This window comes from Prosopis cineraria, unplaced genomic scaffold (genome assembly GCF_029017545.1).
Source record: "Prosopis cineraria cultivar Desert tree isolate PC_DT_omini unplaced genomic scaffold, ASM2901754v1 PC3, whole genome shotgun sequence".
NCBI lineage: Eukaryota > Viridiplantae > Streptophyta > Magnoliopsida > Fabales > Fabaceae > Prosopis > Prosopis cineraria.
Window position 1 is genome coordinate 13,701,783 of NW_026555334.1, and position 14,812 is coordinate 13,716,594.

A 14,812-nucleotide genomic window follows, 5' to 3' on the forward strand; every position below is an offset into this window, starting at 1 on the left:
AGATAGTTGCTAGAGAATCTGGCAGGCTACCAATGGAAGTAAAGGAACGGGTGGCAGCAGAAGGAGCGGACGAAGCCATTTGAAGGTTAGGGTAAGAAGAAATTTTGGTAGATTGAAGATGTGAAGTTCAAGAAATGGCAAAAAAAGCAAGAGAAGTGACCAGAATTTGAAAACAAGTTTATATTGATAAAGGGCGCTCAGAAATGAAGCGATATTTTGATTTTTTTCAAACGTGCCACATGGCTTATGTTACCAACCATTGGCACGCAGGGGGCATTGTTTGGGCTAGATATGAAATGTCACTCAAATAGGTCATGAGGCTAGTTGGGCTGAGTAATTAAAACATCAGGCCCAATATAAACAAAAGAGGTCGGCCTCAAAGCTCAATGAAGTCCACAACACATAAACATGACGAAACCCTGTTAGCTTTAAATATTAAACCGCTGGCACAAAGACACGATCCTAAGTAATGCCAAAATTTATGCCCAAGTAGTTCGATGAAACAGGCTATTGATCAAAATGGAGAGACCATGCCATAAGTTTCACAGGGTTCCTGAATCTTCGGTAGAATGTGTTAAGTTCCAAAGAAAAGGCATATGTTATCAAACACTATAAATAGGAAGAAGCAAAAAAAAATAGAGAAGGCAGTCAACACTCGATTAAGACTCGCATGATTTACATTGACTAGCCCTTTTTAGTTCTTAGTTTGTAATCTGTAATTTTCAAACACTTTAATAAAATTATACACTTGTTCTACTAAAGCCTATTATCTTTTTACATCCAAGCGAACTGTGGTAAGGAAACTCGAGACCCTTTCGTTATCTATTGAGACCCGATGTCTCTAGAATGCCTGGTATTTGTTGTTCAACCACGAATAAATACTTTCTTAAAATGCTCCTAGTTCTTATTTGACAACTAATGCTCTAATAGATACATACATTAGTATGTGGTAATTTGAGAAACAAAGCATTTGATACCTTATTAAAATAAGAAAATGCACTTATTTTAAACAACATAATATATATATATATATATATATTGGTTACATTATAAAATGGGTAGGTGCATAAATGTTATAATATAAAAATTCAGATCAATTTGATTGAATTAATAAACTGTTAATTCAATATATTAACAAATTTAATGAAATATTTTATTTATAATTAATTTAATTATAATTTAACTATATTTTTAATTATTAACTTTTGAATTAATACCTTAATTGATTTAGTGTGTAATCTATTTTCATTACGTTGAACCTTGACAATATAAACGCACCATGGGGTTGTTTACAGATTCCCCCCTGAAGGGTGCACGTGAGTTGTGACGTTCCAGATTTGGCACAAACGACGTGTCGCTTTATGACGAAGAGGAAAAAGAAAAAGGAGAAATGACCATCTATCGGCACGAGTCTTCACTCCTGCTCGCAAGCAAGTGAATGATAATTTGGAAATAGCTTCAGCTGGGATTGTGAATCAGTGAAAGAGAAGCTAAGAAATCCGGGATCGGAATCGATGGCGTCGAATGAGCAAGGAGGTACTGCTAACACACCTGCAAAGAGGAAGCCGGTGTTCGTTAAAGTAGATCAACTGAAACCTGGAACCAACGGTCACAACTTGGTCGTTAAGGTCGTGTCCGCCAACACCGTCTTGCAGAAAGGACGACCCTCCACATCTTCTCGGGATCCCCGTCCAACTCTAATCGCAGAGTGCCTCGTCGGCGACGAGACCGCCGCCATCCTTTTCACCGCTCGAAATGAACAAGGTCTGACACCCCACTTTCCTCTTTATATATATATATATATATAACTTTTTCATTATTAAAAATGAAAACTTATTGTGGGTTGCCTTTTGATTGCACGAATGTTTCATTTTTTATTTGGGATTTCGTTGATCGGATCTACATTGTTGTGGATTCTGGGAAACTGCGATCTTGTCTCTGGGATTCTCTTCCGTTTTTGTAAGATGTACTGGTTCTGGAAATCAGAAAGTGGGACTTCGGAGGTGTTTTGCACATCTGGATTTAGGGTGGTGATTATTATGTGGCTGCCCCGATGAGAAGCGCTAGTTTTTGTTATCTGGGTTGGATAAGTGAAATCTTTATCCCACCTTGTTGAAATCATCCTCATGGCATCACAATCATCACAATCACATTTAAAGGTCAAAACTTTTTTGATGTATCAGGAGTCAAATTCATTAGATTTCACCAGGCTCTGTGCAGGTCGTGAAACTTTATATCTAAAGCGAACCTTGGTCATTTATTTATGTTAGTTTTGCCAATCTTATTGATCAAGGATGAATTCCCCCCCCCCCCTTCGAGTTGCTTTGTCCAAGGGAGTGAAATTGCTAGCCTGGGAAAACGTGTGTGGTAGTAGGATAGTGGGAGCAAGTAACAACATGGTTTTATTATGGGATTTTGCGATGAAAGAGTATTGTTTTGAAGGTTACGGGAATGGTATTTGATGTCTCTTGAGCTGCAGTGAACTTGTTACCCCAATTTTTTATTTTATTTTATTTTATTTTACTATTTGATCGAGTTGATGCGTTCCAATGTCATCATTATTCATGTCACCACCGAGCCAGCAATGCCTCTTTTGTCAATTTCCTTTGACAGTATTGGTTTCTTTGAAGCAAAAAGAGCTAGAATTATGTTCCAGGTAAACCAGTAAATTGCGGATAAACAACTTTGTATTTTTGGTTTTCAAGTGTTTTTCTCCCTTTCCAAATCCACATTCTTTAACCTCATTAACATAATGAACAAGTCATTGATTATTAATGATTAGAAAGATAGTGTTGTCAACGTTGATCCTTAAGCGTGAAATTTCTGTTCGTTTAGTTACTTGGTAGAGCATAGAAAGCAAACAAGACGACAGCGATGACGAATTCATGGCTTAATTAGGTAACTGAAAGCTGAAGAAAAATGGGATTAGACTCATTAATATGCAATAGATTGGGTCTTATATTATCTGTGGAGATTTAGTTTAACTTGCATGAAATTTGGAGCCTTAAGTAGACACAATTAATTAAATTGATCAGCGATATGACTATAGGTATTGTATCTAGGGTTTGGAAGTTGGGAGGGGAAAAGAAAGGAAAGATGGCAAAGAAATTAGACACAGAAAGAAGGAAGGAAACTGGGATGTTAAGTGACAATACAGTCATTTAATTTCATTTTCCCTTCTTGCCTGAAAAAAAATTCCCCTATAAAAATAAAACTTTCCCTTCTCCATTTCCCCGATCCAAACATAACTTAAGCGAAGAGAGATATCAAATATGTTCAGATATGTTCAATCATGTAATGATCTGATTCTTGTTTTTCTGCTGCTGCTACAGTGGACTTGATGAAGCCAGAGACCACACTAATCCTTCGAAATGCAAAGATTGACATGTTTAAGGGATCAATGAGGCTAGCTGTTGACAAATGGGGCCGAATTGAGGTGACAGAACCTGCAAAATTTGAAGTCAAAGAGGATAATAACCTTTCTCTGGTGGAATATGAATTGGTGAACGTAGTTGAAGAATGATTTCATTTTAGAGTGCAAAGATGACTTGATGATTTGATTACCAAGCAACTGATATTGTCCAAGGTAAAACTTTTAATTTGAAGGATGGATTGGGATTCCTTCTTTTACTCAAATTAGCATGTAATTCCTTCTCGCTCTTCTCGCTTCTTTGGCATCTTTTTGGGGATAAATTGATGCCACTTGAAGGGTGTTTGTGTTAAGGGACTCTGACTTGTTAATTTTGTCAGTAGTTGTATCCAATGAACACTAGGGAGGTATGATATTGTGTGAATACTTCTTTGGATCAAGAATTGCTTGCAGTTGAATACAATATACAGGCTTTTCTTAGGCACTCTTTGCGTTCACATCCCATAAACCAGGACTAGATAATTAAGATTTTTTCACTTTTATAATGTTCGGATCGGTTGTGGTTAAATTTCTTCGTTTTTCGTTGTTTAATTTATTGCATCACAGTTAAAGTAAATTCTTCCGAAATATATCAACATGCTGCTGTACTACTTTAAAGTGTGATGTACAAATCGTATATGAAATTGGACACTAGTTTATCATATCAACAAGACTCCTCATACGAATATTACATTCTGAAAAGGGAAAAAAAAATTGTTTCCTTCGTATCTGCATTATCATAAACAAAATGCATGCTGAAAAAAAGTGACAACTAAGTGACAAACCATTGGGATTCCAAACACGTCTAGCTAGACAAATTAGATAATAAATCTGACCTCTGTGATTATTTACATCAACAGCCATGGTCAGTCCCAATGAAAAAACATCTACAGGCGGCGGGCTCCTTGCTCCCAGAAATCTCCATTCAAAAACCCTAGGCGAGAAACAGGTCTTGAGCCTTGCAACTAGCATATCATCCAAATCAGTTGTGTATTCGCCCGGCAAACATATTCACAAGAACGGAGAGGAATGTATCATTTAATTTGCAGTCAAGAAACATTTCAACTGTATGTAGTAATTATGGCCAAAAGAAAATTTTAATAATAGAACACTCATTTCCAGCTTTATAGCATGCTCTGGATGCTTGTGCATTTTAGTTTTCAGAAACTTCACTTCAAAACAAGGGAACAACGATATCCCTCCCAGTAGGCCTGGCAAAGTTCAGCGAAATCCATGAAATGTAGTCGCAAGAATATCTCACCCGCAAACAACAATCAGCCATCTACATTTGAAGAAGATAACTTAAGAAATGTGCAATTTGAGATAAATAAAAGGGCAGGTCACTAATCAATCATATTTAAGTATGGCCGCAATAATAATGGTCTAAACCCACACCATAAAATTAACGAGTCAAAGCAAAAGAAGTGGATACCATTTTGTAACTTTCCAATCCTACCAAAAGAAACAGCGAGATCAAAAAGGTGGTTGCCAAAACAAAAATAGGTAGATTACAATACTCGCAGTATCGCACAATGTTCAAAGCAATAGCATGGAACCATATCCCGTATGTTAAAGAATTTCATTCTCTAGAGTGCGTGGGACACTTGTAGTCCCAGCTCGTAGCAGAGGTTAGTTTCAAATGTGCATCGCAAAGTTTTGGTATCCAATAAGCAATACAACTTCTACAAGTATAAGAACAAACAAGCAATAATACTTTTAACATTCTAAGAAACGCGAGAAGCCCAGGGATATAACACAGGCCGAAAGATAAAAACTATGTCATAACTGCTTCGAAAGGATTCGATTAACGTAAGCAGGTGGGCAATAAAATTTTAAGATGCAGTCTTATTTAAGAAAGATATGAGTAATCCATGAGGCCATGATAATTCATGTTACTGCATTCTTATTTGGTAAGCCATTTATCAGCTTCCTGCACTGCGTGCATGGAGACTCCATTATATAATGGCATAAATATATCAATTTTAGAATGAAACCAAAGTGCCCTAATAGCGTATAAATTTATTTATGGAGAGTCAGGATAATAGGGTCATTTAACAACTCTGAGTAATTGCTTGTTTCAAATTACAAAATACAAGCATGAAGGAAGCATTTGAAATCCTACAAATTTTTCTTCACCACCTTTTTAAGAGCGCATCTATATATAACTTTTCTTGAATCCTCTGCCATTCACTAGATATCCTGATTGCAATCTGAGATGATAAAATAAATCAGTATGATCTTCATATGATAACTTCATTAAGTGAATATTGACTTGCCTAGTTTAAATTAGAGGCAATTCATCTCCTTGCAGGTTTACCCAGTTTCTCCAGAAATCATATCAACATCCAGTAAAATTTGAAAGAATTACGTTATTCCAGAATATAATTCAAATCCTTGCAAACTAATTTAAAACCATTATTTAAATGGGTTAGGTATCTGTTTCAGAAGATGAAAGGCACAAGTAAATATATCAATATAAATATAGCCAGTCTATAAAAGTTATAAGAGGAAGCCAGATTATTTACAAGTCATGAACAGGTTAGTTCATCTTGAACTCCATGCTAATGCAGAGAGTTACTCTACTTACCAAAAAAAAAAAAATCGTGATAGTTCTATTCTGAGGGTATAAGAAAGGGTAACTGGTGAAAATTTTTGTTGTAAGGAGATGCAGCAGACTGCAGTATGCAGATCTATGTGTTTGGGAATATATCGAGAAAAACCATAGAATTGCATCATTAGCCCAAATAATTTTTCAAGAGAAATGGTATTTATCATCTTAATAAATCCTAATATAAATCCACTCCTCAATTTACTGCAGAGCAGTTCTCAAACCCTTTAACACATATTTGATGCTTGATCCTCATCTAGTCTTTGCCGTGCCCAAGAAAAGCCAAATGACTCACATCCTTTCATCGTCGGATCAAGAGAGAGAGCATCTACCCTCTCCCATCCAACAGATGAAAAGAGAACAAACGATTGTACGGACAAACAGTCAAATCTTCCATCATACCGTTGTATAAAAAGACATTCTTCCATCTTATTATACCTTAATTCCAGCGGCATGTTTGTTAGCTAAGAAACAAAAGGAGAAAGAAGAGAAGGTGCAACGATAAGAAGGTAAGAAATGACTGAAGGCTCAACGAGCTAATAGAGTGTAAACTATAGAGCATGTTACAGAGAACATGTATTAAATGCTTTAAACACTTCATATATCAGATTGTGACATGGTAAAATTCAGCTTTATTTTAAACCTCGTTCCATGAAGAAGAAGCATAAACATCATGATTCCTTGGCCGGCCCTAAAAAATATAGAAGTCCAATTATATTTCATAATTGAAGATGCAAAAAAGTATAATCTAGCTTGCCTGAAGCCTAAAGAGAAAAAGTTCTTCCCTTGTTAAATTTCTCTAGGAATCTCAAATGATACCAACAAAAACAAAGCCCTTAAATCCAATCAGACCAACAACCAAGATATGTCGGACGCATCCCATAAACACAGAAAATTCCGTAAGGAGAAAGAACGAATACCTTCAGGGTTCCAACCATACGATTGGTGAGATACGGAGAGCATGGAGGTGAGCAATGCGGAAGCAGTGGCAGTGTGATATGGGAGCATCATTTCCACACAACAGCTCAACTCCACAGGTAACCTTTACCGAGAACAAAAGTCAGCAAATTCGGAGACGTTGTAAGCTTTCAATGTTTAGTCAAGAGAGAAGAGAGGTGTCACGTAAGGGTTGTTCATCATTACCTGAAGATGCGTTTAGACAGCGACTTCTGCTTTAGGGTCGAAAACGGCGAACATGTCGATCGACTTACTCTAGCGCCCGTAGCCAAATCTAACTTCCTAATGTTTCGGGATGCAGCGGACCGAATGAAGGACCTGGCGGCGGCGGACATCGTTCTGGAGGAATGCTCGGGAAGCAGAACAGGAGCTTGCAAGGAAGAGCTTTCTGCTAAAAGGGGGAAATGAGAAATCCTCTGTATGATTAGTTAATGACCAAGGGAAATATTTTGGCCCAAAAATGACGAGAAATTTTTATGAGCACTAAGGCAGACATACCTGCAAAACCATCGACCAACAATATTTAATAACCTACACTAAAAAAATTAATAAAAATGCTCATAATATTATTTACATTAATGACCAAGGGAAATATTTTGGAGAAATGGACAATCAAGTCTCAAGGGATCAATTTTATACTAATTAAGTTCCAATATATTTTAAAATACCAGTTAAGTCTTTAGGTCCTTAAGTGACATTTTAATATAATGAGAAATGACTAAAACACTCTTATTTGGCTAGTGAAATTTTGAAATTGCTCATTCTTTCCTTTGCCCTAGTGATTACCGTCATCTCTTTCCTGCCCCATTGCAAGCAAGTAAAGGCGTCCAACCGTCGTCTCTTCCTTACCCCGAGTAAAGGCATCCGTCTGTTGTCTCTTCCATGGCCCATTGCAAGCAAGAAAAGGCGTCTGTCCGTTGTCTCTTCCTTGCCCATTGCAAGCAAGGAAAGGCACCCGTCCATCGTCTCTTCCTTGCCCCATTGCAAGTGAGTAACGCTGTCCGACCATCGTCTCTATTACAATCCTATCTGTCATCTCTTCTCTGCCCTAAGTAATCACTTTCAACCAAGTAGAGGAAAGCTATTCGTCTCTTCCTTGTGCTACCTTTCTTGCCCAAGCAGAGCTCAAGTTCGTTATTTTTCTCCTGTCATTTACTTGTTGTGTTCTTATCTTTTGTTTACTGAATGCTTAATTTTTAGGAAAATGACAATCAAATATCTAGATATTTGATTGTCTCTCTGTGTGCATTTTAGAGGATTCCTAGCATTTTCCTAGCTAAATACCACCCTGAAGGCTGAGAAAGAAGAATTGAAATCATCACTCAACAAGGAGAAAGTACAAACTATTTAGCTAAAGCAAGAATTAGCAGAAGCTGAGGCTCATAACTCTGAATTTTACAAGGTAAATGACTTGTAGAGTTGAAATCCCTTTCCATGTTGGAACCTCTTGAAGTAGGATACCACGGTTTGAGTATATATTAAGCAAATTGTGTAGGTAATGCTGGTAAAACTAAAGAAATTTACCATACCGTTCCAGCTTGCTTGTTTGATTTATTACTGAGAAATCTAACAAGTCATATGCTTCTATGTAAAGTTGTAGATTGATTTTTCTAAGGGTTTTGGAGGGAATATACTGCATAGATACTGCATATATGTATTAGTAGTACTTGTTATAAACCAAAAGAGTTCCGTGTACTGGTTGAGATTTGGATTATGTTGTTTGTTCTGTAACTCAATCAAAAGTTCTCACACTTTGCACTGCTAATTTAGGAGCTCCAATCAGTACGTACTCAGCTTGCTGTTGGGCAGTCAAAGTGTTTCAAACTTGAGGTATACATAACTGCTTCCATCTATCTTTTCTTGTGGTTTTTATGCCTAGGTTTTGACATTGCATATAATTTTTAAGAACAAAAAATGGAATAAGAAAAAATAGAACTTGGAATTGCTTTAGCATATGTTTGATTATGACAGAAAAAAATGATTATGGAGAAAGTTGATTTTTTTTTTTTTGCCAAAATGAAAAAAATTGATTAATATGATGTTTTCTTAAAAATATCCAAGCATCACATAAGAGTGTTTAAAATTCATTTTGACATGGATAATAGGTATTTGGATATTTTAAAGAAAACCATGGTTTTGAGTTCATGATTAATTTTGGCATATAATAGGAGTGTTTGGATATATTCACACAAATTCACGGTTTTCGGCTTTAAAATTGATCATCTTTGTTATCCAAACATGTACTTAGTAGTTTTTTAAAATCATTTTTTATTTCTTATCCGAGTCCAGCTTTTCACCCCTAAAATCATCTGCTCCTTTCTTGTGAAAACATTTTTGAATATTAACATTGATTGAATAGTTGGATATTGATATGATGCATGCAGAGCTAAGGTTATGATGGAACCCTTTCTCCCTTTTGTTGTGTGATCAAGGATTTGAATTTCAATATTTTCTGTTCTTTGTAAAAATGGGTCTCAAGTGCTTATTGTACATAGACACTATTCAACTTGGTAATTGGTTTGGGCATATACATGATGCCCTTAAGATCTCGTCTTTTATTGAAGTCCTAGGAAGATAATTTTGTTTTCAATATAGTTTAATCTCGACATTTTATCAGCAGCTCAGATCTAGATGAAGTAATTTTTACTAAAAGTTTGAGATTGCAGCTAGAGGTTGCTGAATTAAGATAGAAGCTCCAAACAATTGGAACATTACAGAAGGAACTTGAACTCCTCCAACGATAAAAGGCAATGTCTGAACAGGCTAGCCAAAGTGCAAAACAGAGGCAGAGTTCAAGTGGAGTATGGGGTTAGCTTGCAAGTCTATTTCCTTTCTTTTTCACTTTGTAATTTTAATATTCAAGTCCATTACTAGATATTAATACAATATTTGAGCCCTCTCACTAAAACCCAAGTCCCTTTCGTTTTTTCTTTTGTTATGTACATGTATCTTTTTATTTATTAAAAGTGATTCTATTATTTGAGTATTAAATGTGAACATGTCTTAAACAAGGATTCAAATATTAATGCACCATATTGTGAGGATATAAGAGACTAACTCTTTTCAATGGATTTAACTCCTTAGTAACGAAGGCTTTGTTATAATAATAGATGAATTTGTACAACTTGCCTCCTAAATATCCCATTGTGCAGACAACATTCCATAACAGTGTATATGTATGTGGTGTATTTTTGGGTGTGACATTTGGCTGAATCTGTTTCATTTGCTTTTGTTGCAGACTAGAAAAAAGTAATTTGCAACTGAGACACCAAGAAATTATAGACAACAAGAAAGCAACAACAACAAAAAAATCTGGATACGACAACTTCAAGAAAGAGTTTCTAAAAAAATGAAGAAAAATTCAATGGTCTTATAAAAGCCAATGATTCGATGCAAGAAAGTTGGCAAAAATTATCAAATGTTGAACAAGAAAGATATAGAAATATGGCTTCATTAGATGGACGAGGCAAGGAATCAGTGTCTTGTTCCACGGCAATGATATCACTCACTTGTATTTGTTTTAAATTAATGAGTCTTTTATGAATATGATTGTTATGCATTGTACAATGTTACATTATTCCTCTTGGTTTGTAGACTCCATTTAATACACGTTGCTCTCCTGGCTAGTTTAAGGAAGTTGTGGAATACATATACAAACATAAAAGGTTATGTACTAAGGTCAAGAAAATGGGGTTCCAAATCTCTTGGATTTTAAATGTAATAAACTATCGAGGGAGTTATGTGAATAAGTAATTATTGCTTTTGACACACCAACCTCAACATTTGGAATTAGAGGGAAGAAATTAAGTGCTGATGGGAAGGATGTGCACACTATCTTAGGTGTGCCTTATGGTAGGAAAGCTGTCTCTTTAGATGATGACAGGGAAGCATCTGAAGTATTGAAGACGAATTATCTTGGTAAACCCTTCACTGAGTTGAAGAGTATGATAATATCTAGGAAGGCTGAAAAAAATTTTAAAATAGTATTTTTGTTATTCACTCTTGGAACTTTTTTTTTTGTCTCACAACAAGTACAACTATTAGTATGAGGCATATTAAAAGTTTGAGGGGAAAGAAAAATATTTAAGAATATGATTGGTCATCTTTTCTGTTGTCGGAGCTTGTTAGAGAAATTTTGACTTACAAGAGAGCATTAAGGAGTGGCAGAAGGAAGAATAATATAGGAGGATGCTTATTTTTCTTACTGGTATAGAGTATTTGTAATCCTTCTATATTTTGTTCCAATTTATTTGCTATTGGTTAGATTATAATTATCTTTCTGGTGCAGCTATTTTACATGCACCATTTTCTATTGGGCCCAACACCATCAGTAGATGGTGGAACGCCTGTTATGCATTTGTGGAACCAACACATGGTGTAAAAACAGGTTAAGTTGAAAAAAGAAAGCATCCATGGCATTCTTTATGGTGGTCAGACTAATGAAGTGTTTGAAGTTTTACCTTCACTTGCAGCGATAACTCACCCGGTATATATATGTCCATAATTTATTGTGTATGTCCTGGTTTTTATTTGGTTAATAAGCTTGGTGTTGAAACTTGGTTAGGGTGTGAGGGAGATATATGAAGACTTTTTACAATCTGCTAATACCTTTGCAAGTAAGGTGCTGAAGTTGCAACAAAGTCTTGACAAGCTTCAAATATCTTATAGTAAAGCTATCGTGAGGTTTGACGAACCAAGCAAAGAAGAAGTAGAGGGAGAGGAATGTGGAGATAAAGATGAGCTGAAGATGATGAAGATGGAGACAAAGGCGTGAAGCTGAAGATACACATGAAGCTGGGGATGATGATGAGGATGACGGTGGACATGAAGCTGCAACTAAAGCTGGATCTAAAGAAGATAAAGATGAAGGCTCCAATAGTAAGGAAAAAAGTGATGAAAGACAAGATGGCAAGAAGAGGAGGAGAACAGTTGAAAGCACAATGATTCGAAGGTCTGAAAGGAAAAGGGTTGAGGTAAATTGGTCACCTTTTTTAAAAGAACCAATACAAGGGAGACTTACCAAAGAACAACAAATATATGAATATTGCACTAGACAGACCAATGAAGTAGAGGATGAAGAGTAAGTAATGTGACATTACTTTTTGATAATTATGGAGCATTATGTTTGATATAATAACACTTTTTTTAGTAGGTATGTCATTGAGATGTACCATTACTACCTAACTAGGGTCAAATGCCAAAGTCTTGGTCTTAAAAAATGGATAAGTACAACGGTGTGTTTAAAAATTTTAATTAATTAGTTGTTTAATTGGATAGTACATTAAGTATTGGATATGGTCTTTGTAAGTAAGTCATGAGCATGGTCACAAAAGTGATGGTTGGTGAGCAACTTCGTGAAGGAAAGGTGCGGAGGTACATATTTGATTTAGAATTTATGGCCAACTTAAGGGATAAAAAGTTAAGGTGGTCTGTTTTTGAGGATGCGAAGATGCTTATACCTGATAAACTTAAATATAACCTTGGTTGAAAATTGTGATTACCTTTTCTTGCCTATGCTTGTATTCAATCACTGGTTTTGTTATTGTGCTGATCTAAAGAATGACAAATTTTTCATCCTTGATTCATTGGTTGGGAAGTTATTTAAAGAGAAGAAGATGATGGTTAGATTTATGGTATGCTTTATTAGTGTTTTTGCATAACTACTTTAAGTTACTTAAATTTTTAGATAGGAATAGTTATCTAACATTGAAACTATTTGTAGAGAACTCACATAATTGAGTTGTTACAAGCATGTGACCCAGAGAAATATGGAGAGAATTTTCAGATGGAGATGATATTTGAAGAACTTCCCAAACAGAGTAACGTGTAAGTAACTATTTATGAAAACAACTGCCTTTTAATGTATTCATTTCAAGTAGACATTTTGCCTTACCTTAATTGCTCATATTTATAGAGATGATTGTAGGGTATATGTGATAAAGTACTGTGCAGAATGGGATGGTAGAAGAAGAAAAGGAGGACTGATTATGGAGGACTTTTCAAACGTATATATACGTGATCCATAATCTTTCTAATTTTTTTCTTCCAATTATCAATGTGAAACTTAAACTTTATTTATGTTTTTTTAGGAATAACTGAGATAGTTTAGGGTGGATATGGTGTGGTGGTTGGTAAATTCCATGAAAAATGAAGTGAGAAATAAAGTTTTTGCCTCTGTCTCAACAGCTAACTGACCAAGGAAGGCATGAAAGAAGTTTATATGAATTTTTAATCTATGACCTGTTTTCATCATTAATCTTTGATGGTGTGATGCATTTTCCTCACTGAAGATCTTGCTCCTCATCAATGTTCACCATTTTGATTTTATAGAAATTGCCTCTTCTTCAATTTTTTCCCTTGAGTGTCTTAGCTGAAGGTGGACTATGTAGTTTGTACAAGTGAGGACATGCTTAATTGAATTTGAAGCTATATCCAAATTTTAGGGCTTATAAGAATATTTTTATCAATAAATTGTAGGGCTCATAAGAATAGGATTTTTGGCTACAAAATTCAGCTGGCCTTTATGGGATATGCTTGATTAATTTTGTATCCAAAACATGTTATTTGATCAGAATTTGGTCACATGCATGCATTTTAGCTAACTAAATTATGATTTTGTCTGAACAAGATTGCCAACACCTCCATTTAGATTTTATATTGCAGATACTAATTAATACTTATTATTTTCAACAAATTAAAATAACATGTATTTCCTATCAATTGATACAGCTAGGCCGCTACGTATATTACTTTAATCATATGGTGATCCAATTCAATGTAACAAATGAATCATGGAATTTTCTAATTTCATTATTATTTTAGGACAAGTAAAGCGATATAAAACACTCTTTCTGACTATCAAGCAAGCTGAACAAGCAACTAGATCAATTATATATAGCCAATGTCGCAAATGTTTGTCAAAATTTTAAGTGGGGTAAGTATTGAATTTTTAAGAAAGTTGTTATTCTAGAATAAAGCTCCAGTAATTTACAATTGAAACACTAAATTTTGAAACTTCTTTAAGAAAACTTTGCAATTGGTACTCAAAATTTTGGATTAAAGAACTATTAAATTCATAGAAGAGTTAAATATTTTATGACAAAGCTCCGGTAATTTGCAATTGAGACACTAAATTTTGCAACTTCCTTAAGAAAAATTTACAACTCGTACTTGAAATTTTGGATTGAAGAACTATTAAATTCTTACAAGAGTTATTCTTTTAGGACAACATTCCAGTATTTTGCAACTGAGACACCAAATTTTACAACTTCTTTAGGAAAAATTTGCAAATCCTACACGAAATTTTAGATCAAAGAACTATTAAATTCTTACAAGAGTTATTCTTTTATGACAACATTTCAGTATTTTGCAATTAAAACACTAAATTTTGCAACTTCCTTAGGAAAAATTTGCAACTCGTACTCAAAATTTTGGATAAAAGAACTATTAAATTCTTACAAAGTTATTCTTTTATGACAACGTTCCAGTATTTTGTAACTGAGACACCAAATTTTGTAACTTTCTTAAGAAAAATTTGCAACTCATACTCAAAATTTTAAATTGAAGAACTATTAAATTCTTACAAAAGTTATTCTTTTAGGACAACGTTCTAGTATTTTACAACTGAAACACCAAATTTTACAACTTTCTTAAGAAAAATTTACAACTCGTACATGAAATTTTGGATCAAAGAACTATTAAATTCTTACAAGAGTTATTCTTTTAGAACAACGTTCCAGTATTTTGCAACTGAAACACCAAATTTTGCAACTTTCTGAGGAAAAATTTGCAGCTCGTACTCGAAATTTTAGATCGAAGAACTATTAAATTCTTACAAT

At 34.8% G+C, this 14,812-nt stretch overlaps 2 protein-coding genes across 5 annotated transcripts; one reads left to right on the top strand and one right to left on the bottom strand.

The window, feature by feature from the left end:
- The first annotated feature begins 1,369 nt into the window (after positions 1-1,369).
- Positions 1,370-3,854, top strand: LOC129305924 (uncharacterized protein At4g28440-like). The gene is made up of 2 exons (XM_054946137.1): positions 1,370-1,764; positions 3,333-3,854. The coding sequence occupies exons 1-2, from the start codon at positions 1,515-1,517 to the stop codon at positions 3,521-3,523; spliced, it is 441 nt and encodes a 146-aa protein (XP_054802112.1). The 5' UTR covers positions 1,370-1,514; the 3' UTR covers positions 3,524-3,854.
- Positions 3,855-4,044: 190 nt separating this feature from the next.
- LOC129305923 (protein NUCLEAR FUSION DEFECTIVE 6, mitochondrial-like) lies at positions 4,045-7,399 on the bottom strand. Of its 4 annotated transcripts, XR_008592063.1 has the most exons (5): positions 7,161-7,395; positions 6,938-7,059; positions 4,842-4,861; positions 4,246-4,691; positions 4,045-4,138 (listed from the first exon to the last, which is right to left on the bottom strand). XR_008592063.1 is itself a non-coding variant. In XM_054946134.1 (4 exons), exons 1-4 carry the CDS (start codon positions 7,307-7,309, stop codon positions 4,098-4,100), a joined length of 441 nt encoding a protein of 146 aa, XP_054802109.1. In that variant the 5' UTR covers positions 7,310-7,398; the 3' UTR covers positions 4,045-4,097. The 4 variants fall into 4 exon arrangements, 3 of the variants coding, with proteins under 3 accessions (XP_054802109.1, XP_054802108.1, XP_054802110.1); XM_054946134.1 differs by lacking the exon at positions 4,842-4,861 and having other exon boundaries at positions 4,246-4,374; positions 7,161-7,398; XM_054946135.1 differs by lacking the exon at positions 4,045-4,138 and having other exon boundaries at positions 4,235-4,691.
- Between the last annotated feature and the right edge of the window lie 7,413 nt (positions 7,400-14,812).

What these genes read in the sequence shown, in the direction of transcription:
- LOC129305924 (XM_054946137.1), top strand. Translation starts at nt 1,515, where the DNA reads ATGGCGTCGAATGAGCAAGGAGGTACTGCTAACACACCTGCAAAGAGG. An exon ending in CACCGCTCGAAATGAACAAG is followed by an intron (nt 1,765 to 3,332) that starts GTCTGACACCCC and finishes CTGCTGCTACAG; the next exon opens with TGGACTTGATGAAGCCAGAG.
- LOC129305923 (XM_054946133.1), bottom strand. Translation starts at nt 7,309, where the DNA reads ATGTCCGCCGCCGCCAGGTCCTTCATTCGGTCCGCTGCATCCCGAAAC. An exon ending in CTGTCTAAACGCATCTTCAG is followed by an intron (nt 7,060 to 7,160) that starts GTAATGATGAAC and finishes TTCTCGGTAAAG; the next exon opens with GTTACCTGTGGAGTTGAGCT. An exon ending in GTATGGTTGGAACCCTGAAG is followed by an intron (nt 4,375 to 6,937) that starts GTATTCGTTCTT and finishes ATGATATGCTAG; the next exon opens with TTGCAAGGCTCAAGACCTGT.